This window comes from Mustela lutreola, chromosome 2 (assembly GCF_030435805.1).
Source record: "Mustela lutreola isolate mMusLut2 chromosome 2, mMusLut2.pri, whole genome shotgun sequence".
In the NCBI taxonomy this organism is placed as follows: domain Eukaryota; kingdom Metazoa; phylum Chordata; class Mammalia; order Carnivora; family Mustelidae; genus Mustela; species Mustela lutreola.
The window spans coordinates 112,701,427-112,727,068 of record NC_081291.1 but is presented as its reverse complement, the minus strand read 5'-3'; the positions used below and the strand labels follow the sequence as shown (position 1 = coordinate 112,727,068).

Genomic DNA, 25,642 nt, shown 5'->3' with positions numbered 1-25,642 from the left:
GAGCTCCCAGATGGACGGATGACACCCAGGTCACTGTTGAAGTGGAGACAGCATGAAGAATGCAGGCGGATGGCCCCTCTGAAACAGATGACCGGGGAGGGCCCATAGAGTGGAAAGGCTCTCAAACTCTGCTCTTGTCACCTTATGTTCCCCCTCCTCTCAGGTACATCCTATCAAGTGGCTAGAAGAGCTGTGTTGTATATTGAATGAAAGGACCATTCAGATTGTCCTCCTAGCAATGTGTGGCAGGAAAAGAGAGGGCAGGAACATCTTGCGTGGTTATTTTTCTTGGGAGCCCTTAACCACATTTTTGAAGGCAGAGGTGACTCGCCATGCCAATCTTTTACATGGCGGATGCCATCCACTGCAGAGCAAGCCAAGATGGATGATCAGATTGTTCCAGACTTGACGTTGTTTGGTCTCACAGGGCAGCAGGAGGTACAGAGAACGTGGTGATTTTCCAGGGGTGGAAGGTAAGGGCGAAGGTCTGACCCCATGAATCTGCATCTCCAGCTCAGCAGTGAGCTCAAAGAGTGGTTGACGTTACATGTCTCAATATGTCTGAAGAAATCAACCAGGTCCCAAACAAAATAGCCTCTTGTCTCATGTTGAAAACATCAAATTACCTGGGAGTAGGGGATTTGCGGGTGGGCTGTGGGACTAGGTGGGGAGGTCACTTCACATCGTGGGCTTCTTGGCAGGAGGAAGAGGGATCGTAACCAAGGACCTGAATCTAACTTGTGGTTTAGAGTTTTTGCCAAATGGCTCCCGTACCCCTGGGGAGTTCTGGATGTGGGAACAGTTAAAGTCTTCTCCACTTCTCAGCCATACCACCATCAGTCACCTCAGAATGTTTCATTACTTGGCATAAGGCATTGGTGAGGTGGCCCCCATTACCTCCTTCCTTGACGTCAGTGAGGGAGTTGTTCCCTGTGGCTGTCTCATGTGAAATATTTCAGCATTTGTACTTCAATTAAAACTCACAGGTATATATTATTAAATGGTAGTGACTCATTCCATGGCTTCTCCTCAACTGAATAAGTGCCAAAAAATGCTTTGTGCCCAGTAATGACGAAGACTGCATTAAAACTAAAATTTCTTGTCAAATAAACTATAATCAGGGCTCTGAAGAAAGTACCCCACATATCCAAGAATATCACTCTGTCCCGCGTCGGTGTTTCCTCAAGAAGAAATTTATGCTCAAGATTCTCTCTGCTTTGAAGGAAGAGGAAAAAGACACCTAACTAGAACCCTCTTTCCTTCTGTGAGCTTCATGAAGGCAGAGTCTGGCACATGGGATTTTTTCCAAAGTGGGGCTGATCTCATTGAATTACACAACCCGTATTCAATACATCTCTGAGGAGAGAAGGGGAAATACGCCTTCACATATCACTCAGCAGGAAGAAGAGAGAGGAGCAAAAGTTCAGATTTTATAAAAAATTGTACTTTTCTCTTCACATTAATGTATTATTTCATATTTAATATGCTTGGAAGCATAGCTAAGGGAGCAAACATCTCTGGTACTTTTTTCCTCCCTCCTGTTCAAAGGGCTATATTCCGATCTCACACAAAAACATTCCAAGCTGAGTGACCACAGGCCGCAGCTTCCTTTCACTGCTGTCCATGTCCTCATCTGGAAAGCGGGCCTCAGGATCTGTACCCAGAACACCTCCCGAGTTCTAGTGCGTGAGCAAGCTCTGGCTTACAAGCACCCAGAGCAGTAAGAGGACAAAAATAAAAGCTTTGTGAAACTGCAGGCTTTTCACCCAATGGTCATCTGACAAGTGGAAGTCCCCCAAGTGCTTTAGCTGAAGAGGACTGGCCTTGAGGTCCTAGAAAGTGGGCCTTTAGGCCCGGGTGGTCTCCAGACAGTGCTGCTGAGTGAATGAGAAAAAGCACCCCCTTCTGCACAGACCCACCTCTCCAGGTCCAGAGGCTGGGGAACAAGCACCTTCTCCAGCCAAATCAAAAAGGCACCCCTTCCTCTAGTGGCCACACCCTGGGCCAGACATTCTCACATAAACTTGACTTGGTAACCCTGGCTCAGATCGGCTTCAAGTCCTCCGATGACACTCCCTAACTCTCTGAACACAATTATGTCTGGTTGGATGGGGAGCTGATTGAAAAGTGCAGAGGGGCACCTGGGTGGCTCAGTTAGTTAAAGCCTCTGCCTTCGATTCAGGTCATGATCCCGGGGTCCTAGGACTGAGCTCCGCATTGGGCTCTCTGCTCAGCAGGAAGTCTGTTTCCCTCTGTCTCTGTCTCTCTCTCTCTGCCTGCCTCTCTGCCTACTTGTGATCGCTATCTGATAAATAAATAAAAATATTAAAAAAAAAAAAAAGTGCAGTGGCACCTGGGTGGCTCAGTGGGTTAAAGCCTCTGCCTTTGCTCAGTTCATGATCTCAGGGTCCAGGGATCAAGCCCCGTGTCAGGCTCTCTGCTCGGCAGGGAGCCTGTTTCCCCTCTCTCTCTGCCTGCTTGTGATCACTCTCTCTCCTCTGTCAAATAAATAAATAAAGTCTTTAAAAAATGTGGATACACGATGTCCCAGGTGTATAACAGCACGGGCAGCCTGAAAAACAGGAATCACCGCCCTGGGCAGTCAGCCCATGGCACGAGAGGAGACCCATAACACAGCTCTGGAGGCCGGCCTCCACTTTCTGTGGGGCAGAATCCCCACCTTAGTGCCGGAGTCCCAGCCTCTCCTGGAGCTCCCACGGCACCCAGGAAGCGGGAACGACAAGGAGCCAAAGACTGTTTTCTTTGTTGATGCCTCGTTGCCAGAAAACAGAAATTAGATCGTGCCCAGATTCTCCTATCAGCAGATCTGTGTGCCAGCAAACACTTCTCCGTGAGACGGCAAACAGAGATCCGCCTTCCCAAAGCTCGGGGAGTTTTAGCCCTAAAATTGGGTTTAAAGTTTTCAAATCACATAGACGCAGGAAGAACCCCTTCCCAAATCTCAAAACGTTTGCTAAGTAAATTTGGTGGTATTGGTGCCTATTTCTAAAATCGGCTTTGTTTGTGTTTTTCATTGGCTCGGTGTTGTATTTAAAGCAAGAGGCTGAAGGGCTTGGGAAATAATTATAAGCTGGTATGTCATTTTCAGAAAAGGAAACTGAAACCCAGAAAGGAAAAGACAGTAGCTCCAGGTCACACAGCAGGGCATACTGGACCCAGCTGGGATTATAACCTAACGTTCCTTCCCTTCTCCCAACCGAAGGTTGAGTGGAAAACAGATGGCACATAACTCACTATGACTCAGTTTTTCAGTCTCAAAGGATGAATGTGCTTAACCATCGACCAAGGTCATAAAAGGCAACCAATAAATGTGATTTTCCAGTGAACGTTTACATCTGATGGTTTTCTAAAGAACTACGACCTGTGCCAGTGCCCCTCCCAGAGGCAAGTAATCTCTGCCACTGGTTAGTAGCTTTCCCAAGACTGGAACCACCCCAGTCACCCTGAATAATGTCTTTGCAGGGCTTCCTTAGCATTCTGGCCAGGGACCAGATGTTCTCTGGAGGAACACCTCTGTTAACCATTTCTGTGCCTTCAAAAGTTGTTTCCACTTTCCTTGTGGCCCTGAAACATCAGCAAAACGAGTCATAGCCAGGTGTTGTCTCTGGGCTATCCCCAAAGCCACAAAACCATTACCTAAAGACACACCAAACATTTGGGAGAAGAAAACTAAATGCCAGGTGTTAGGATCAGCCTCCCTGTATTAAACAATCAGACACAAGCATGAATCTGGGAACTGGAGAGCAGCCGAGACAAGGGACACCAAAATACATGCAGCTGAAGATGGGAATCAGTCCGAAATCCACTTGTCTTACAAAATGTCCCTTCTCACCAATGGGCCCCACACTCGGGCAACATGTCAATGGTGTTCCAATTCAGGCGGGATTGAAGATTTTCTTCCAAAGGTACAAGGGTGAGGAGTCATTCTACTTCAACCCTCCGAACAACCTTTTCTAAAGACACAAGTCTTAAGGCAGTCCTTCCTGGAGCACTGGGGAGGAGGAATCGAAGCTTCCAGTGTAAGTCTGCTCTCCGGGGAAAATACCAGGGCCAGTGACTCCACCAGGAGCCTGGTGATGCTGGGCCTCTCCATCACCTACAGCGCTCTTCCAAGAGGATCAGGGACATGGAGGCAGCATAAACCCTGCTGGGTGCTCCTTGGACTCCAGCTTGTGGCCTCCATACTGGAAGAGGGTGTTGCTGAAGGGCACGGGGTCCGAAAGCCTTCTGAGTCCAGTCACATGCTAACCTTAGAACTGGAGCACGCAGGACAGGTGTAGTGTTGTCAAGAACAAACTTATTCTTTCTGCCAGAGCTTTCGGATCTGCAGCAAAGGACGTGCACATGTGCGTGCGTCAGTGTGTGTGCGGAGGACATGGGGACAGAAGACCCCATGAGAGATGGAGACGGACAGCCTGAGTGAGGCAAAGCGGGCATCTGCAGGCACAGCAGGGGGATCTGGTGACTCGGATTGACCTGTTAATTTATATCATGGCTCTGTACAAAAATAAAGGGGTTTTCATAAGATTAACAATTTAAATAAATATCTGATAGAACTTTTCTTTCCCTCGTTTTTATAGCTCATCCCTGGGGTTGATATTCAGTCCCTGCTTTCCTTGTTGTTCCTGATCCAGGATGGCGATCACTTCATCGGCCTGTATCCGCTCCTGCAAAACAGGTAACCAACACATTTCTGTTACGGGAACCATGGTCACTCCCACCGGCAGGTGCTTCCCAAACACTTCCAGGTATCTTTGTGTGCAGAGATGGGAGCTAGGTCCGGTTCAGGACCCTCATCTCCATCCCCGCAGTGGTGCCTTCTCCTGACTTCCTTTTGTCTTAAGCAGTAATTTTTCCAAGATTTCTCTCTTGCCCGGAAGTCTTATGCAGTCAACCGACTAGTACCCTTTCTACACTGTGGTTCCACAGGCATCTCTGACTCAGGGCTCCAATCCAGCATTCCAGCCAGAGTCAGTGTTTTCTCCCCCACACACCTATGCCCGTCCTGTTCACCAATTCTCTCTCTCAGTCAAGACCGCCTCTGCTCACCGCTTTGCCCTCCAAGCCCAGCCATGACTCCTTGGACCAGATAAATCACCATGTCCTGTCCGTTCTCCCTCCTGTTTCCACCCCCTTTACAGTGCCCGCTATGGCTGCCTGAGTTTAGGGCAGGATTTCTCCACCTTGGCACTCCTGACATTTCCGGCCAGAGAATTCTTTGTTGTTGGGTGTGGTCCCAAACCTAGTAGAATGTTTAGCAACAGCCTTGACCTCTGCCCATTACAGGGACCTGGTAGAGCCACCCTCCAAGTCTTGACAACCAAAAACGTCTCTAGCCCTTGCCGAATGTGCCCTAGGAGGCAAAATCAGTCCCACTTGAGAACGGCAGATTTGGGCTGTCACCACCCCTAAGCCCAACTGCTGCAGCTTCCAGATCGTGCCCCCATTTAACACCCGGCTCGCACGTGCTTCTGAGGGGCCCCTAGCATTTCGGTCCCAACCACGCTACCGTCTGGTTCATGCTTTCAACCCTTGTACGGGTTCCTGTTGTTTGAGGTTCCAGGCTTCCGATATCGTGCATTCTTCAGAGTCTACAATGCTAACTACTCTTTGAGAATTGATACCTTTAAAACAACCTACAACCAGCAGGGAAATCTGCCAGCTTTGCTGACTCCTTCATAGGCTATCCTTGCTCAGGGATTCCATCTGAGAAGAGGTGCCCAGCTCCGGACTCCCAAAGTTTGTTGTACATTCGAATTACCTGGGGAGCTTTTAAAGCTCTCCATGCCTGGGTCACACTCTCTATCAATTTAGCCAGAATGTTTGCGGATGGAGACAGATGTCAGTAGTCTGTAAAACTGCCCTGCTGATCACAATGTGGAGCCTGGGAATCCCATACGCTCATTTTTCCAGTAGTTGATGAGGTTCTGGTCATTCTCTCCTGTGACCACTAGATGCCGCTACTGCCCCGATTCTGGAGAAGAATCCTCTGAATTGGGAAGGAGCCAAAAGAATTTACTTTGTGTTAAGTTTATTCGATGGAAAATATCTTGGAAGAGAGTGTTGGGATACTGAGCAGTGAAACGGACTCCATGGTTGCTGAATTGAACACTAGAGAGAGAAAAGAATGTGGTGATGTTCCAAGAGTTTGTCATCTTCCCCATCTGCTCATTTGCCTAGATTCCCTGGTGCAGGAGCACAGTTGGGGGAGGGAGGTGCTGGTGTTTCCGAGTGGACAAGCACAAGGAAAGAAAGGAATCACAGTTGAGGAAGACTGTTCAGTGCCTCTTGAAGTTCTCAGAACTGAGTGTTCTGCCTGCCACCAGCCCCTCCAGTCAGGACCAGGACACTTGTCCCTTTGGGCACCTGGCTCTCATCTCCCCAGCAGGGAGTGAGCCTCTACAAGTCAGTCTTCCTTGATGCTCCCTACAAAATGTGCACTGCTGTCTTAGATCTACTTCCTTGCAGACCTCTCCAAGCCCCTCATGGTCAGGGACAGTGCTTTGTCACCGTGGTACCCCCATGGCCTACTGAGCAGGGTTGCTCAGGCACAGAGATCTTCCATAAACATCTGTGAAGTACGTAAAAGAATGCTTACAGAATGTGACCTAAAATCTGTGTGAGTTAGATCGCATGGCAAAATGCATGAGACACAGGAATGAATTTTAAACAGTTTCTGACTAAATTGGATCCAATTTAGGTATCCAAAGAGAAAATTGGATCGAATGCTGTTTTAAAGACTAGATTTTCATAACTCATCAGTACCCGGGGCTGAAGGAGACAAAGACACAAGTTTAGCCCCTGCCGTGAAGTTTCAGTTTCAGTGTCAGTATCCCATGCCAAACTGTTGCTGAGGCTTTGAATGGAGGGACAAGGAACTTGTTAATTCCAGGGCAGACAACTCCACCAAAGGGTAGGAACAATTTTTAAGTCATTTCTATGTTGAACTGACATTTTCCTTCCACCCATTGGTCTTAACTCCTCCCTCTAAAGCCTCACAGAAAGAGACCATAAGCTCTGGTGGGGGGCATCCAGAAGGATGGGGTCCAGGTTAAGTGTCTACTTCCAGTATAATAAAAACTATATGTTAAATGCAATATTTAAGTTAATAATAGTAAATAAAAACAAACTTTTCAGGTTGACTCACCATCTCCTACACGTGTCTCATAAATTATTCAGTGCTCTTTTTATTTTTTATTTATTTTTGTAAAATATTTTATTATTTATTTATTTATTTATTTGATAGAGAGGGAGAGAGTCAGCACAAGCAGGGGGAGTGGCAGGCAAAGGGAGAGGGAGAAGCAGCCTTCTCACAAAGCAAGGAGCCCAATGTGGGACTCGATCACAGGATCCTGGGATCATGACCGGAGCAGAAGGCAGACACTTAACTGACTGAGCCACCCAGGCACCCCTCAGTGCTTGTCTTAATGGTTTGTTGAGAAAATAGGTAAGTCTTCCTGGTGCCCTGCAGAAAGTGGTTCTTCTCTCTTGATGCCACAGTTTGGTAATAAGCTCAAGACTAACTAAGGACTGCCATCACTATTTCCTCAAACGTTTTCTTATTAGAACCTCCCTGATCAAGAAATTACCTTCTCAGCCCCTCTTCTTTCTCTCAGACTCACACTACAACAACAGCTGTGTAATTGCTTCATCATGAAAAATCTGTTCAACACAACCAGTGTTGGAAACCAGAAAGAAAGGACTCTATAATAGTTTGATTGATTTTATGATCTCTAAAGATCCCTGAAGGGTCATGGAACAATTAATGGACTTTTCAGATAAATCAGTTCACAAAGCAGGTCTTTGGGACATCTGCTTGGCCTTCGGGGCGTGGGGGTTAGACACTCACCAATTCTCTGTAAAGTGGATCCAAGGTAAACCACAGAGCCACGGCACACCTCTGGCCCTTGGTGACTGCCTTCACTCCATGTGGGTTCTCTCCTCCGGAAGAGAAGCTGACCATACGGCCACACTTTGGTTTGATAGAGGCCTGAGGAAGAAGGTGAAAATGAGACCCTCCTTTCCATATCAGGAGAATCTCTACAACCCCTTTCTCCATCCTTCTATGGGATTATTTAGGTCAAGTTTTGAATCAAAGAATAATGGAATCCTGGGGCTGGAGTAGACATCAGTTGGTTCACTTTCCTCACCCGTGAAACCAAGGTAAGCCCGGAATAAGGTGTGATTCAGACATTAAAGTGTTCAGGTAAAATGGCTGGCATAGTCAAGGGCACAAAGTCACTACCCCACACAGGCAACCCTAGGGCCGACAAACTCCATGGAGACAAAGGCTCCTTTTTACTTTATTTCCCGGCCTTTAGCTCTAGCACAGAATCTGGCATATGGCAGCTGCTCATTTAATATCTGGGGAATGACAAAAACAAGTCAAGGAGTGCACAAGAGTGCTGGTACCTTTTATTAATGATCTAGGTAGTGGCTCCATGGGTGCACATTTTTCATGCCTCAGTTGTACATGTCTGCTTTGTGAGCCTTTCATAACACAAAGATTTTTAAAAGTCAAGTCTAATGCCATATGATACTTTAGTTCCCACTATAGTATTCCTGTCCATTGGTCTCAGTGAATTCACTCTCCTCCTTGGAGGGACCTATTCCATGGCCTCCAGGCTCTGCAGTGATGAACACAGTCCTTCCAAGCTTGTGCTCAGGTGAAACTGCTCAGTAATGTTCATGGAAAGAGGGCAGAGACAGAAAAGGAGTGAGGGCAATGACAGTGTCCGATCAAATGAGCGGGTTCTCCAAACTGAGTGAACTGAGCAACAGAATATAAGGGGTCTGGCATCTGTATTTTAAGAAGTGTCTGATGTCATCCAAAATATATAAAGAACTTATCAAACTCAAACCCAAAGAACAAAGAATCCAATCAAGAAATGGGCAGAATACATGAACAGACATTTCTGCAAAGAAGACATCCAGAGGGCCAACAGACACATAAAAAAGTGCTCCACATTACTCGGCATCAGGGAAATACAAATCAAAACCACACTGAGATACCATCTCACACCAGTCAGAATGGCTAAAATTAACAAGTCAGGAAACGACAGATGCTGGTGAGGATGCGGAGAAAGGGGAACCCTCCTACACTGTTGGTGGGAATGCAAGCTGGTGCGGCCACTCTGAAAACAGTATGAAGGTTCCTCAAAAAGTTGAAAATAGAGCTACCCTATGACCCAGCAACTACACTACTAGGTACTTACCCCAAAGATGCAAATGTAGTGATCTGAAGGGGCATGTGCACCTGAATGTTTATAGTAGAAAAATGTCCGCAATAGCCAAACTATGGGAAGAGCCCAGATGTCCATCAAGAGATGAACGGATAAAGAAGATGTGGTGTGTATACACACACACACACACACACACACACACACACACACACACACACAATGGAATATTATGCAGCCATCAAAAATGAAATCCTGCCATTTGCAATGACATGGATGGAACTAGATGGTAGAGGGACAATTATATAATCTCACTGATTTGAGAATTTTGGGAAATAAGATAGAAAATGAAACAAGATAAAACTGGAGAAGGAGACAAACCATAAGAGACTCTTGGTCTCAGGAAACAAACTGAGGGTTGCTGGAGGGGAGGAAGCCAGAGGAATGGTGTGGCTGGGTGATGGACACTGGGGAAAGTATGTGCTATAGAGAGTGCTGTGAACTGTGTAAGACTGATGAATCACAGACCTATATCTCTGAAGTAAATAATACATTATAAGTTAATTTAAAAAAAATTTTTTATTTGATAGACAGAGATCACAAGTAGGCAGAGAGGCAGGCAGAGAAAGAGGAAGGGAAGCCGGCTCCCTGCTGAGCAGAGAGCCGGATGTGGGGCTCGATCCCGGGGACCTGGGATCATGACCTGAGTCGAAGGCAGAGGCTTCAACCCACTGAGACACCCAGGCGCCCCTATAAGTTAATTTTTAAAAAGGCTAAAAAAAAAAAAGCATCGGATGTCAGTAGAATTCAGTTTTCTGAGAAACACAGAAATAGTACTCATTCCATAGCAGAGCTTAGAAAAGTAGAGTAAAAGAAAAAAAAAAATCCTACCATTTGATGACATGGGCCCATTTTAAGGAGTTATTTTCTGCATTGACTTGGATTGATACCTGCCCATTAGAAGAACTTTTGGTTTCCTTCACCATAAAAGGAGATGGCTATGTGTTTTCACTGCTGGCTTCAAAGAGAAATATTTAAGGGACGCCTGGGTGGCTCAGTTGGTTGGACGACTGCCTTCGGCTCAGGTCATGATCCTGGAGTCCCGGGATCGAGTCCCGCATCGGACTCCCAGCTTCATGGGGAGTCTGCTTCTCTCTCTGACCTTCTCCTCATTCATGCTCTCTCTCACTGTCTCTCTCTCAAGTAAATAAATAAAAAATCTTTAAAAAAAAAAAAAAAAAAGAGAAATATTTAAAAATTTCCTGAGGTCCTTGGATGCTACCTAACATAGGTACCCCTAGACTGTAAGATACACATGGGAGGTCAGAGGGAGGTGGAGAAGGCAAGAAGTCTGAAACCTGTGTGTGTGTGTGTGTGTGTGAGAGAGAGAGAGAGAGATGAGCAGAGAAAAGCAGTCAGCTTCCGGTTACTCTTCTAGTCACAATAATTGAGAAATGATTTGTCTTTGCTGAAGAGAGTTGATTTACTTATGCTGCTTTGTCAAGATGACTTTTCAGATGCAAATCTGGAGTTCACTACTTACGGGTGCCTTTGGTATCAATCTGATTTCATTTCTCTGGAGAAGGAATTTGTTTTACGTTTCCACGTAGAAACAACAAAATTAATGATACTTGAAACACATGAAGTAGGATAGGAAAGCCTTCCCATATACACAGCTTTAAGATCTAGTTTCCGGTTTTCTGGGCGGCTCATTCCTGAGTGCTGGTCTGGGCCCTCTCTACCACATGTGGGCGCCATTGCTTCTATGTGACCATCAAGGGTCAACAGTAACATTTTACAGTATTAAAGATAGGATGTGGGGACTTGATGCCTTATTTCTGATGGAACAGGAAGAATTGAAAGAAGTTTTTACACAGAAGAACTTGGGAAAGTTTAGGAGAAGAGACCATCAGCTGCTGAAGCATTTGAAATTGATTAGAGGTACATAAGTTCACAAAAGTCTCCGTGACCGATCTTATCAAATGGAGAGGGTCACCTGTTACACATTAGCCACGGAAAGGAATAAACAAGCTTCATTTATGACATGAATTTTACAGGAAAATATGTCCTGAAGTTTAGATGATTGTAAACATACTTTTGGAAGACAGTTTATATTGAATTTAATTTTTCGTGATGCAAATAGAACTTATTAAATCTCACCTCTCCCAAATTTGCATAGAGGAAACCCAAATCCCCAAATACTTATGTTTCACAAATATGCTGGCATTGAAAATGATCTACATATCTTCCAAGTATGATAAAGGAACATTCCTTTGCTTTCCATCTAACTGATGGTTCAAAGTCAGAGAAGCCTTTGTGCTGTATTCATCTTGAATGAATGTAAATCTTTAGCCACCATTCAGTGAATTGTGTAATTCCCAGATTTTTCCAAAGTAAAGAACTTAGAAGACTATTTTCCTTGTGTAGCTCCAAGTTGGGACATTTCTCTGCTTCATTTGTCCCTTGTGTCAAAGAAAGGAAAGCTGAAAAGTAAAGCTAATCATTTCTCTTTGTCATTAGGACTGATTACCTAAGAATTTTTATTATTTACAAAATGGTCTAAAAACTCCACCATATGAATGAATCTGAAATAGAGCTAAATTGGGAAAAATGAATCTTTCAACTTGGGGCTTTTCAATCAAAACACTGTTTAAATCAATTTTTCTTTTACTTTTTTAGGGGTGGTGGGGGTGAGATTCAGTACGTTTTCAAATACTTACACCTTTCTCTTAAAAGTATAGATATGTAGAAGATCATGATTATATGCTTTCATATCTTTAAACAGCAGAATTACAGTTAATTTGCATTCAACAATTAATGAATTATTGGTTCTCACATGGTATTCCAGGCATCACTTGCTTTCAAACATTGAGCATTTCCAAATATGGCCACTAGATGGTGTAGAAGCAAATAAATCTTTCAACCTGTGTTTTTTTTTTTTTTTTTCCCTTCTTTCTGTGTGAGCTGCAAGCATTTTAAAATCTGTTATAGTGTTGGAAGAGCTCAGAAATCAAACGCTTTCTCCAAAGAGACTTTTTTTTAAATGGTAATTTTGTGTTGGGATTAGAAGCAACCCAGATCATCAATCCTGATTTAATTTTCCAGATCATGAAGCATTAAAATAATGGTTGATACTTAAGCTTTCACAACAAACCAAGAGGCATCATAACTTTTTAGATACACATTATTGCAAGAATGGTATGAAATATTTTTCTTAATTATTCCAATGTTTCTGGACAATTTTAACCAGAATCTCTACAGAGTTCTCTTTCAAAGCCAGTAGTACAGAATTTTTTATGTCATCTGCTTATATCCCAGTGGTATGCCATGAATGATAGATGCGTATTTCACTATTAAGAAAAGGACACAAAATAGGAGAGGGAAAACATAATACTCAGTTTTGCTGTGAAAATAGTATGTATAACCCCAAATCTTTAAAGTTTATCAGATACATGCTTCAACTATTTAGATTCTCTATGGAGGAAAGATGCATCTCATAATCCATTTATATTTAAGTTATATCCTCAATTGGAAAAGGTGTTTTCCCTACCCTGTTGTATTCTCTTTGACTTAAAGTCTAAAGGATGCTGGCTATATGGTCTATAACTCAGTAGACTGGTTTTCCAAAGACATTGGTTTACCTAGTTGAAATTAACTGTTGATTTTTTACTTATGGAGTTGTGTTTAGAATCTCATCTTTAGTGTGTGTGTGTGTGTGTGTGTGTGTGTGTGTGTGTGTGTAATGTGTATAAATCAATTTTCAGGTACAGGTTTACTTACAGTCACAAGCATATATATACATACACAGTAATTTCGATAACTAGTGGTCTAGAGTGCAATGCTCAATCCAAGCATGGAGAACACCAGATTGTTCAAAAGCTATCCCACTGAATCCATTTGTCTAGTCCTAGGCATTGGTAACTTAGAAATAGGTGTTCTTGTGTTTCCGTCAAAGAATGAGAAGACCCAAGTTCTGATTTCAAGTCTAACACTAACTGGCCATGTAATCATAAGCAAATCCTTCATATACCTATTCTTTAAATTACCTGTCTGTAAAATGGACTGGAAGGTTTCACTGATGAATCCACCCCTAACATTTTATGATGTATACGTTTGCTGGCCAGCTGTGCACCTCTTGAATTCTCAAGCTCAGATATTTGAAGTCCAACAGTCTGAATCCTCAGAAAAATAGCAAGATTGATATGAAGAAATGCAACAAAATTTTGCCTGTATAGTTTTACTTACTGTCACAGTCTTGGCATCCATCTCAGTGAAAATGAATTCTCCTCCTTCAAAGTCATCATTCATATACAGGAGAGCACTATAAGAAAAAAGAGAAAACCATTTGTATGATTATGTGCTCACAACAGCTTCATCAGAACATACTGGAGATGTAATAAACTGACCAGCCTGATTGGTCAAGTTTCCTTTGAACTGGACATTGAAATAACCAACCCTCCCAACCCTAAAGAGTAAGATCAGATATAGTTCAGGTCATACCCCTGAATATTTATTTGTTTTACTTATGCTAATATTTTAATTGTATTTCCAATTTCATGTCCCATTTCACTTTTCCCCAAGAAAACCTAACTGTATTTAATCTACTCCTTCCAACTTGCCCATGCTACTTTTAATTCTCTTCTTCCCTCTTAGGCTTGTAACTCTAAAGGATGTATCCCCCCACCCAACCCCGTAGCTAGAAAGCTCCAAGAGCTGTAGTCTTGCCTTGCAGCTAGGGGGTGTTCAATAAATGTTTTTGTGTGGCACACTCTATGGCAGTAATTAACCACAATTAAATACACGTTGACTTCTCTTTAGACACTAGAACATCATCCAATCTTTCCTCAGAGTTTCCAGTTTCTTATTTCTAGAAGGCAGACATAGCTGAGTGATATTGTAAGACCCCTATGAGCCCTGGGGCAGAAGACCCTTGGGTTCTCAGACTGAGATATATGTCCCACAAGGGATACATTTCAGTGAAAGCCAAATGATCAAATAAGGAAACTCTACTTTTTAATATGAAAACAAAATGGGCATTTTGTGGATTAAGGTAAAACAAAACGTGCTTGGATTTTTAAGGTAAAAATCTGAGATGATCAAGTCCCTTCCTGGTTGTGGCTTCAGGAAGGTTATTTGAGAATCTCTGCTTCATTGAGATGAATCTGATCACAAGCCAAACAGATGAATTTTTTAGTGTCCATGGAGAGTTGGTAACTGTTGAGCAAAATCTTCATCAGTGAAGGTGGTGATGCTTGTACCTATAGTCCCGGAACGTGTACGCAGGAGGCTCCTTCCAGCATTCATTGGCCTCAGGATCCAACAGGCAGTTGTCAGCGTGGATGGGGTGACTGAGGTCCGTTCTTCTCTCCTGCTGACCTGCCGGAAAAGGGAACAGGTGAGATGACAGGAGAGCAGGACCCTCCACCAGCCAAGCTGACAACCTGTCTTCTCCCATCACTAGTGCCCTTTGAGAATTTAAGGAGACACAAGAGAGACCCACAGAGATGAACGAACCGACTAAGCTGTCAAGAGACCGGTCCTGCTTGGGTGCGAACTTGTAAAACTGTGGACAAATCACGCCTCTCTGTTATCCTGTGAAAGTTTCTTGATATGAAGCTACAAAATAAAAATCCCATGCATTCCATGGGTCAGACTTCATGCAGCAAAGACGAAGGAGAGGGGTGAAATGAAGATGCAGAAAGAAAAGATTGATTCAGCTGAAAGTTCACATGTCCAAGTCTCCTCCCATGACATTCTTCCTCCCCTCCCACTCAGCTGGGGGTGGAAGAGAAGATCTAGAAGAGAAATCATGACAACCACAAGTGAGGCAGTCTCTGCCTTTTTAAGAACATTTCTTTGAAAAATGCCTTCATCTTCTTTGCAACCACTTAGCACTTCAGGGTGTGATGAGGGACTATAATTTCCAGGTTCCTGGTTCCCTGCAAAGTGAAACCTAAAACAGGACAGTCCTTCTCTGTGTGCCTTTAAGCAAGGAGGGGAAATGGTTCTGAAAGGAAAGACAGGCAAAGCGATGGCCTTCTGGAACTTGAGGGGGTCAAACAAGAAGAAACAGAGGGAAGGGGGAGCAAAGAGTGAACAAGCTGCTTCTGTTTGGGCAATTTACAACTTTGCTAAACCATGAGTGTAACATGTAACAGAACTTTGTTTTACATTGTTTCCATTCTCATTTCACCATGGGTAGAAGGGAAAAAGTTCAGACTCTGGAATCTTACCAGACAGGGCTGTTCGGCAGACCATGTGTGTATAGGAAAAATACAGGGTTGAGTTCAGCATGAAATAGGATTCTACAATCTTTCGAGCCTTCTCGCTGATGTCATAAAACAGACGGGCACTCTTCAGGGGGACTCGGCCTTCGTAACCAAACTGAAGACAAAGAAGAGCATGAGATCGCGCTGGCGCTGGGGTGACCGGAAGGCTGGGGAAAAACAGGTACTAGGTTCCAGTAAGGCAGTGTAAAGAGGATCACACTTGCACTGACCAGTGGAAATACAGCCTCATGCTCTTGGATTTGGGTTAGGAAAATGAGCCACTGAAATTCATCCTTCCTCATCACAGTGGGAACACTGAAACCTAATCTCTTCCTCTTGTCTCTTCTCAGAGAACACTCCTTTCTCCCCAGCAACACTTGGTGTGGGGCAGAATCCTCATGGGGTTCAGTACGTTCTTGCCATTGCCCCATGATCTCCTTGAGGATGGGGAGGACAGGGGCTGTATATTATTTGTCAGATATGAATTTATGATCTACAGTGTTTGATAAGTTGATCACCCAATGAAGGGAACCAAGGAGTGATTTAAATCCATGGAGATATCATTTCATGCTTACTCCCTTCACTTCTCCTGACAGGTCTACCATCTCGACTCTCCTGTTTCCTGTGTCTACATGCACAGAAGGTATTTGATGGACTCTTGGGAACCCAAACCCAAGCTATGGCTTTACTTTGAGTGCTTTCAGGACAGTTGCACCTTCAAACTTCTCATTGGGTGTATGGGGTGAAGTTTTCCCTCTGTATCCATCACCAACAAGCATGATTCCCTGGAAGCAAAATACAAGAAGATGCTTTCTTAATGACAGTGATGACTCCATCAGATCTCTCTTTTTGCCCTGACTGCCAGGAAACTAAGGACCACAGTCAATGCTCAGACCCAATCTTATTTTGTACCAGGATCCTGATATCATTAATTCTTCCCATCCAAAGAGGAATCTTCATTTAAACTTCACTTTCCATGTTCATCATGAAATACTAGATTTGTAGAAACAGATAAGCTATCAATGATCAATATATGGGTTAATTATTGATTAAAATGTAGAGATTCCCAGTGACTTTATTTGGTAGCAGAACACATGCTGAATGGCTATTGTCCTGGGTATAAAGTCACTAACTATTCCAGATCCATGAGTTGTGTCCAGATCTGGACAAAATTCAAATCCTCCCAATGCAGGCTATGGAAATGACCCCACACTGATGTCCTTGTCCTCAAGAAAGTGACATTTCAGGCCTGGCTTCCTGACTCCAAGTGAGACAAGGACCCGAGAGCTCCAGGGCTCCCACCAGGTCAGCATCATCAGGCTTCCCTCCCACACGGGTCCTCACACTGGCCACGCTGTGGAGCTCCCGGCACTGTTCCTCTGACAGGACGTTATCCAGGAGAACCCGCTGAGTCCCGTTCAACTGTTCCGAGTTATAGACAAACGTGATGTTCTCATAGAGCAGAGGGCCACCTGAAGAGACAGAACATACGGTCTTCTCTGTTACCTCTGTTCCCAAGGTGGGGGAAGCACAGAACACCCATCAGTTTTCAATGTGAAATTCATGAGAATCAGTTTGCTCATGAATACTTAAGAATGAGGTGAGCCATGAGAGACTATGGACTCTGAAAAACAATCTGAGGGTTTTGAAGGGGCGGGGGGTGGGAAGTTGGGGGAACCAACCAACCAACCTTGGTGGGAGATTGGGGTGTTAGAGAGGGCACGGATTGCATGGAGCATTGGGTGTGGTGCAAAAAAACATACCCAGAACACATGCTGAATGGCTATTGTCCTGGGTATAAGGTCACTAACTATTCCAGATCCATGAGTTGTGTCCAGATCTGGACAAAATTCAAATCCTCCCAATGCAGGCTATGAAAATGCCCCCACATTGATTTTTTATTAAGTCCCTTCCTGGTTGTGGCTTTAGGAAGGTTATTTGAGAATCTGTGCTTCATTGAGATGAATCTGATGACAAGCCAAACAGATGAGTTTTAAAAAAAAGGGGTGCCTGGGTGGCTCAGTGGGTTAAGGCCTCTGCCTTCGGCTCAGGTCATGATCCCTGGGTCCTGGGATCGAGCCCCAGGTCGGGTTCTCTGCTCCGCGGGGAGCCTGCTTCCTCCTCTCTCTCTGCCTGCCTCTCTGCCTACTTGTGATTTCTCTCTCTCTGTCAAATAAATAAAAAAATTAATAAGAAAACACTGAAGAACTATGTCAACAAAAGAAAAATTTAAGTTTGTATTTTCATATCAGTTTTTCTATCCAAAAATAATGTACACTTTTCCACAGATTTAATTCTAATTCAGTGAGATTGTGAAATTTACTTATTAAATTTATGATTTACCTTTCGTTGCCAAGAAAGCAAAAGAAAAAAAATAAGAATGCAAAGACACATTGGAATCTTTCTATGTACACTATGGATTCAGGAAAAAGATAGATGTCTGACAACCAGGTTTCTCCATAACATCACAATAAGGGTGTCACATTTGTACAGTATTGTGGGTTTGCTACACTATCTTTTCATTTGATTTCAGCAATGATCCTGCAAAGCAGACTAGGAATCTCACAGGATGACGTTCAGAGAACTTCTAGAATTTTCTTGGTAACTGCACACATCCGTCCCCACAACCCTTGGCTCCTCACTCTGTTACAACATCACATGACTTGATCACATGTTTGTGCCCCCATACGTGACATATATACAGCAGTCTCACTGGTATGGAGAGAAATATCTTCACTCAAAAACTCAGCTGGTAAATGCACCATCAGGACCGCCATACCCAAGCCAGCCAACTCCTTCCTAGTCTCCTTTCCGCCACCTAACTGACTCTAAATGGTCTTGTTTGTGGAATATTTTTTTTCTTTTTTTCTGTTCTCTGGGCAAATCTTTGTATTACTTTCTTTGCATGGGAAGGTTTCCTATAGGCCCTGGCTCTCTCCCTGGATAGGGCCCACAACTTCATGAAATTAGCCCATGTGGGCTTTTCAGAAGGAGATGATTTGGGGTCATGCTTTAGGTGGTTAATGACCAAACTCTAGATCTGACCAGGCTCTTTCCTCACAGAGAACAGAACCGAAGGACGAAGCTTCTGTTGGCAAGGAAATCTTCAGCTGTAACGCAGTGCAAGCAGCTTGAGCTAAAAAACTGAACAAAAAAGGAAAAAAAAATGTTCTGGTCTTTATAAACTCCTAAGGGACCTGACATGTGCCTGTCAATAACCACAGTCCACCTGGGAGGGAGGCACGGGGAGGGCTCAGCTGCTCCCTTCTTCTGCAATGGTCCCCAACACATGGGCCTACAGCACATCAGGTGAAGAAGGAAGAAACCAATGGAAATGGATGTCCCCTCTAGTCCTTTAAAATTAATTGGTGAAACTGGGGAACAGCACCACATTTATCAGTATTCTAGTTATGATGAAAGATTCATTACAGCCCACAATTAGTGGAGTATTAAGATAAAAAAACAGTGTTTCCCAGTCTTTAATAATATACGGTTATCTGTTAAAGGAAAAGTTCCCTAAGGAGAGGCAGTGCTGACGCATTATTTTATCTCAATTTTGCTTCCATACTTACAATTATAAAACTGTAAGTGCTGTATCTATTTATCTTTAGAGTTTCATATAACTGTAATACCAAAAGCAATTCACAAGATTAAATAAAAGCAAGACCATAAAAATAACTAAATTCAAGTTAACAACATTAATGAAATGGTTAATGTTATTTTGCAGGAACCAAAAAGCTACATTCCACAGGAATGTTCTACTCACTGATCTGGCCCAGATTCTTTGGAGCCAGCATCCTTTATAGTATTTCTGATGTGTAATGACTCATTGCACTGCAACTTTTCTTGATTGCAATTGCTATGACGTTGTAGTATACCATGATAAATTTGGGCCTTCGTCTGCTCCTGATACATTATTTATACATTTGTTGGGCTTCATATTTTGTTAGTGTTCAGTCACCGAAGTATCACCAACAGGTGTCAGTGGGTTAGTAGCCTCACCCACCACCGCAGTGTGAAGTTTCATGGTGGGACTGGGCTATCAGGTGGTTATTTACATGACCCGCTAGTTGCCCCTATTAATTTTTTTAGATTGTCATAAAAAATCTATAAATACAGAATTTCTCAGATTCCAGGAATATGACCACAAGGTATAGTTTCAGTACCAATCTTTTGGATGAACAGAGAAAAAATATATACATACACAATTCAATGTTTCTCAGCCTTTGTTCTGCAGAAAGCTTTTGATGAAAAAAGGAGTTTCTTGATCAAATATGTTTGGGAAGTACTAGGTTACATAAAATTTAAGAGGACTTCTTAGAACTTTTAATATGGAAATAGGCATGAATATGTGGACTATCAAGATAGCATGAAGCAGTTCTCTCCCTTCACTGAGCACAAAAACCAACCTTCCTTCCTCCCTTCCTTCTTCTCTCCTTCCTCCTTCCTCCCTCCTGCCTTTGTTCCTATGGCAGAGAAACTGTAAGACGGCCCCCTGATGATCACTGCCTCCTGGGATTCATGGGCTTGCGTAATCTGCTTTCCTCGAGTATGAGTGGGGACTGGAACACACTTCCAACAACAGAGTATGGCAAAGGTGATGGGGCATCCCTTCTGGGACTGTATTACATGAGACTGCAACTTCCATCCTGCTGGCAGAGTCTGCCTATTGCCTTCTCAACTTTCATTGTAGACAGACTCATGCAGCAAGGAATGAGGAGGCCTCCTCCAGCCAGTGATCAACTGGGAACTGAGGACCACTGTCCACTAAGACTTTAGGAACCAAATTCTGTCTTCTGAGCTTAGAAGAAGATAGTTCCCCAGTCAAGCGAGATCTCAGAGATGATCAACAATTTGAGGGAAGTCTGTGCCAGACTGGGAAGCAAGGGACCTTGCCAAGCTACCCCCAAATTTCTGACCCCCAAAAACGTGGGATAGTAAATGTATATTATTGTAAGCTGCTACATTTGTGATTTATTTATTCTTCTTCTTTTTTTTTTTATTTCTGGCAGCAATAAAAGACCAGGAGAACATTCCTTTCCCCAACAGGACCTCTTAACATAAAACACAGGTTGTTTAGGAAAAGTTACTCTAATCTATGTAGCTGTTTAAGATCCACAGCCAAATTAAAGCAGTTTCCCAAATATTTGGAAAAGTAAACTACATATTCCATTCCCACTTAGAAAGGTAAAAGAGGTGTTCCTTCAACAAGAAAGAAAAGCGACTTGCCGGTTCACTGAAAAGCACTTCTAATATAAAAGTCAAAAAGAAATGGATGACAGATCAAGGGTTGAGTGAACCGGGTTGGTTTGTATTATATCATACTTTTTCCTTTCCTCTCTTGAGAGTATATGAACTTTAAACACAATGACCTGATTTTCAAGAGATGACTTTAATCATTTCTAAGCTCTGTAGAAGTATTTGCTATTACAGTGTTGATTATTTAGTATTATAGTAATAAATGCCTGGTCTATTATGTTAAGTTCTAAGTGTGGCATCTTAATAAGAATAAAGGAGTATAATTTGAAAGGGCTACAGAGACATTGCCAGTTCTTCTAGTCATGCCACATGGAACATACAAAGATCAGGAGAAGGGACAGAGTGCAAAGGAGTCTTAACTACCCGCCCATTCACAGCTTCAGGCAGAATCCATGCTAGAAACCTGCCTTTCATGTAGTTACCACAATCACCACTGAGCATAGACTTTTATACAGAAACTTCCCACACATGCATTTCACAAGACACAACCAACTACCCACCCACTAGCCAAAGGGGGGGGGGGGGAATAAATAAATAAATAAATAAAAAGAAGAAGAAGAAGGAAAAACAAACTGTGTCATTGAAACACATACATTCACCAGCCTGCAAATGACTAGTAGCACACCAGACAGAGGAAAACATTAAAATAAAAATAAAACTGTGGTCCAATAAGTTGTGGTTCCTGGGGCCTGATTTGATGGCTTCAGCCAACTCCTAACCACAGCTCAGGGAGATTTAGCTAAACAACTTAATTCTTCTCTCATTCATAAAGTATGTGCCTGGCTTGGATTCTCCAGTTGCAATAAAGAGGGATCATCTAGGAAAATACTCCTTTGTGCTCACCGCCTGTGGCTCACATGGCAAGAAGCAGCATTTTACCATAAATATTACAGCGTTCTACAAGTCACAACAGGGATGTGCTAAGTAACCAGACCTTATGTGAGCACAGCCCTTTACGGTCTACAGAAGACTTTTCACACTGTTCCTCAGCACAAAGTTGCTGTCCTTCTTTTACAGCTGAAGATCACAGAGCCCAAAGACCTCACGTCTCTAGGTGCCCATCACACCACAGCACAACAGACTAACCAATCCTAGAAACTGGGATGCCTGATTCCAAGTTCAATGTTATTTCTACTATACTGATGGAGATGATTATGGAGCAGGACCTTTGGAAACTGGCACTTGGATGGAGAATGGGTAAGGGATGAGTGTTTTTAGTTTGATGATATGCATATTCCGTGGACTGGAGTCTGTCTGGGACATGGTCCTGGGCCACTCCTGTAATGCTTCAGAGATATCCAGTGCGAATACTACTAATTGCTGTTAGGCAACCAAGAGTAGATGACAGTCACTTTGTGGAGGAGGAGAAAAGCTGAAATATAGTCTACTCTGTGAAGCATGCAAGCTTTCTTACCTCCCTGACATGTGCTTGGAGCCAGACTAAGATAGGAAAGTGCTTTCTGGTTGGGAACTTTGCCTCTGTCTACCACTGTTCTTAATTTAGAAGCTATTTAAATCTCTAGTGACTCCACAGAAGTCTTTCCAGTGATTTCCCAGAGAACATCCTAAGATTCAGTAGCCCATTCAACTAAGCAAACTCTACAGAAGTGATAGATTTTGGTAGTCTGGACAGTCATGGTCTCTCCACCCCTGGGAATAGTCTCCTGATCTACTTTTCATGCTAGCCTTCCTAGACAGCTGCTGTACATCAGAGACCTGGGGAGCCAGAGGACAAAAAAAACAAAAAACAAAACAACAACAACAACAACAAAACACCAAAAAAAAATCCACACACACACACACACACACACAAAACAAAACAACAACAACAACAACAAAACCCACTTTGAAGTTTGGCAACCATCCTGGAGTTTCCCAAACCTTTACAGCAAAGTGCTGGCTTCCTGGCACATACTTCCTGGGTGATTTCTCAGCTGAAAAAGCAACACGAACTCTGGCTGACCATGGAACTCTCAGGCATTTGTAGAACAGCTTAGGCTTTGTGGCTACAAACTGAGGGCCAGGTCAGATTAGATGAGTGCTTTATCCTGTTTACTGCCTCAAACTGACTTGGAAGCTGAGGAAGGAAAGGGCTGGGAAATGTGAGAGCTGTGGAGAGCCAGACGTTTTCCAACCAGCTGGAGGAATGTGCTGTCACACTATCTCGTGGGGGAAAGGAGTTCTGTACTTCTCAACGCAGGTTTTTAAAACCTGCTTATCTTGCTGTTATTTAATCAATAAAGGATGCATTTTGGATCTCTAGACCCTTTTATGTTCCACCTCCAGCTAAGTAAGGGAAAATGGGATCTAGATCTGGATTCAAAAACCTGGGTTCGAATGCCTGCTCAACCCAGTATGAACTGTGAGACACTGGACATGCCACTGTATCTCCGTGGGCCTCAGTTTCTTGCCTGGAAAGTGGGGACAGTTGTCTTGTATGAGATGCTTCCAGTATTCAGATGAACTGTGTATAAATTTGCCTGAGAAATTATAAATTATAACAATGTTTAGCTTTATCTAAAAACTAATTTGACAACACTCTACATGTGTTTCTGTGAATTTTGATCTGACATAAGTATATTACGTTCTGCTTTCTCCATGTCTGTGCCTTTGTTCCATTGTTTTATCCATTAATATGGCTCCCTCCACACCGCTGTCAATGCAACCTAAATTCTACTCACCACTCAGAGTCCTGCTCAAATATATGTACTTCAAGCACTGTAGATGAACTCAGCTGATAGTCCTGTGACCTGTCTCTTCAAGTTCCTCTGATGTGCAGTATACTCTGTACTCTCTGGCACTCACTCACTAGGTGACAGAAGCCCTGTGACCTCTCCAAGCCTCAGGTACTCAACTGATCATTCTGTCCCTGCCTAGTTCACAGGACTCCTGTGGGCAACAGATAAGGGAGTGAATCTGGAAACACTTTTGTTGGAAACCAAAGGTGATGACATACAAATCTGAGACACTGTTTTCAAGTCTTGCTTTCAGAACGTCATAAAATATAGTAGCTTAGAATGTCATAAAATATAGTAGCTTAGTCCTATTCCTTAGTTTCCAGAGAAAGTGGACTCTTCCTTAATTTAAATAACAACGAGCCAAGTCCTACCTCTTCCTTTCCCTCCTGTAAGCAGAAGTGCACAGATACTTACCCTCTCTTAAGTCTCGATCTATCTTGGGCGATTTTTTCCCCATTGATAATCCATGAACTTCTGCCCCTTCCACGTTCACTCCTGAAGGGACCCTGCCCATTAAAAACAATTGAAATGGAATTTCCCACTGATTAAGGATGTTCAAAGACAAAGGGCACCTTACTCTTCTTAGCACTCTTTTTTTTTTTTTGACAGTTAATTGTATCCATAACTTCACCCCTCTTGAGATTAGACATTAAGTCTCAAAAGAGCAGAAAAATATTAGCACATGCATCTTTGTGATGCTTGGGGCATTGTTATTTTTGTCCTGAGCATAGAGCACACCCCAAACAATAGCTCAACTGAAATAAAGCATGACCTCGTGCAGTGGTTCTCAACTATTCCAAAAAAGAAGACACAAGTTTCAGACTTGGCAAACATACAAATCACAGCATGATATCCTTTCAATATATACAGACTGAACAAATCCAATTGTGCATGTCCACTCTTGGAGCTCTTGTAATCAGAACCTTGATTTCTGAATTTGGAAAATGAACAGGCTAGATCAGGTCAGCTCAAACATGTAACTCCAACATTCTATGATTTCTCAAACTGCTCATAACATGTAAATTGATTTTTCACTTCTATCATTTCAAAAAATGAAGTTTCTTCATTTCTGATTGAGTTAATGACACCTAGTAGTTTAGCTTGCAGTGAAACTTTTTGGGCTTCCTGCTTTCAAATACAGTAAGGGAATTCAGCATTAACAAGAAAAAAACTAAGCTCTATGTTATTAATCAAAAACAGAATCCATAGAAGGTTTCACCTTCAGAGATCACCTGATCCAACCCCTTCCTTGGAGGGAACACAGAAGACTAGAAAGGAAAACAAAGCACCAAGGTCACATGACTGTAGAAAGAGCGAGCTGGGACCAGAAGGCTGAGCTTCTAATTCCCAGTGTAGAATTCACTTAATTATATCTTTTTGCCTATTTCATTGAGCTAAGATCCTTATAATGGGTATGACTCTAAGTATTTCTTCTCATTAAAAGTAAACGGATCGTGTTCTGAATGAAGAACTCACCGATTCTCATCCTGTCGTCCACCATATCGGATCCAATAATTCTGTTTTAAATTAAAAAAAAAATCAATAGCTTTGTCACTAAAATATAATGCATAAAAAGAAAATACAAATTTAAAACACTCAAAAGATGTAAAGCATTGGGAAACTTGCATATTGTATTAAGATACAATATTTTTTTAATTAGTAAAAAAAAACCTAAAGGCAATGAAACGTTGGCAAAGATAAAATGATGCACAAATGGATTTTTAAAAATAGCAGGGAATTAGCTTAAGTATTTATATTTTCTATCCAAGAAGTGGATAAAATTTGATGTCAGGAAGACAATTAAGAGATCATTCAGTCCAAATCCCTTATGTTTCATGAATAAAACAAACAAGAAAGGCCAGCTTGATTAATTATCTGTGCAGGATCATAAAGTAACTTTTTCTGAAGTTTCCTGGGAGAATGCAATTAAAAAATAATAAGTAAGGCCGGGTATAAGCATACTTATAAATGTTATTTAGAATTAGTGTACTTAAAAATTTTTCTAATTTTTAAAATATGCCAATAAAAACACAAGAATGAAAAGAATGTTACAAATAGGATATATCACAAATAGTGCTTTTTTATGAATATGTGACAGGTGTATATGTAAAGAACTTATATAGTTAACTAACAGATATATGAAAAAAGGCATGTCCAGATAATTCAGGTCACAGAA

General features: G+C 42.7%; 1 protein-coding gene across 1 annotated transcript in view; it reads right to left on the bottom strand.

Annotated features, from left to right (window-relative positions):
- Positions 1-3,704: 3,704 nt before the first annotated feature.
- Positions 3,705-25,642, bottom strand: part of P3H2 (prolyl 3-hydroxylase 2) — a 151,346-nt gene continuing 129,408 nt past the window's right edge. The window contains exons 7-15 of the mRNA XM_059163145.1: positions 24,943-24,983; positions 23,881-23,972; positions 16,814-16,941; positions 16,159-16,254; positions 15,434-15,584; positions 14,459-14,576; positions 13,446-13,521; positions 7,871-8,011; positions 3,705-4,688 (exon numbers count right to left, since the gene is read on the bottom strand). Of these exons, the coding sequence (XP_059019128.1) occupies positions 4,596-4,688; positions 7,871-8,011; positions 13,446-13,521; positions 14,459-14,576; positions 15,434-15,584; positions 16,159-16,254; positions 16,814-16,941; positions 23,881-23,972; positions 24,943-24,983 (936 nt within the window). The 3' untranslated portion in view covers positions 3,705-4,595. The remainder of the gene's footprint in view (positions 4,689-7,870; positions 8,012-13,445; positions 13,522-14,458; positions 14,577-15,433; positions 15,585-16,158; positions 16,255-16,813; positions 16,942-23,880; positions 23,973-24,942; positions 24,984-25,642) is intronic.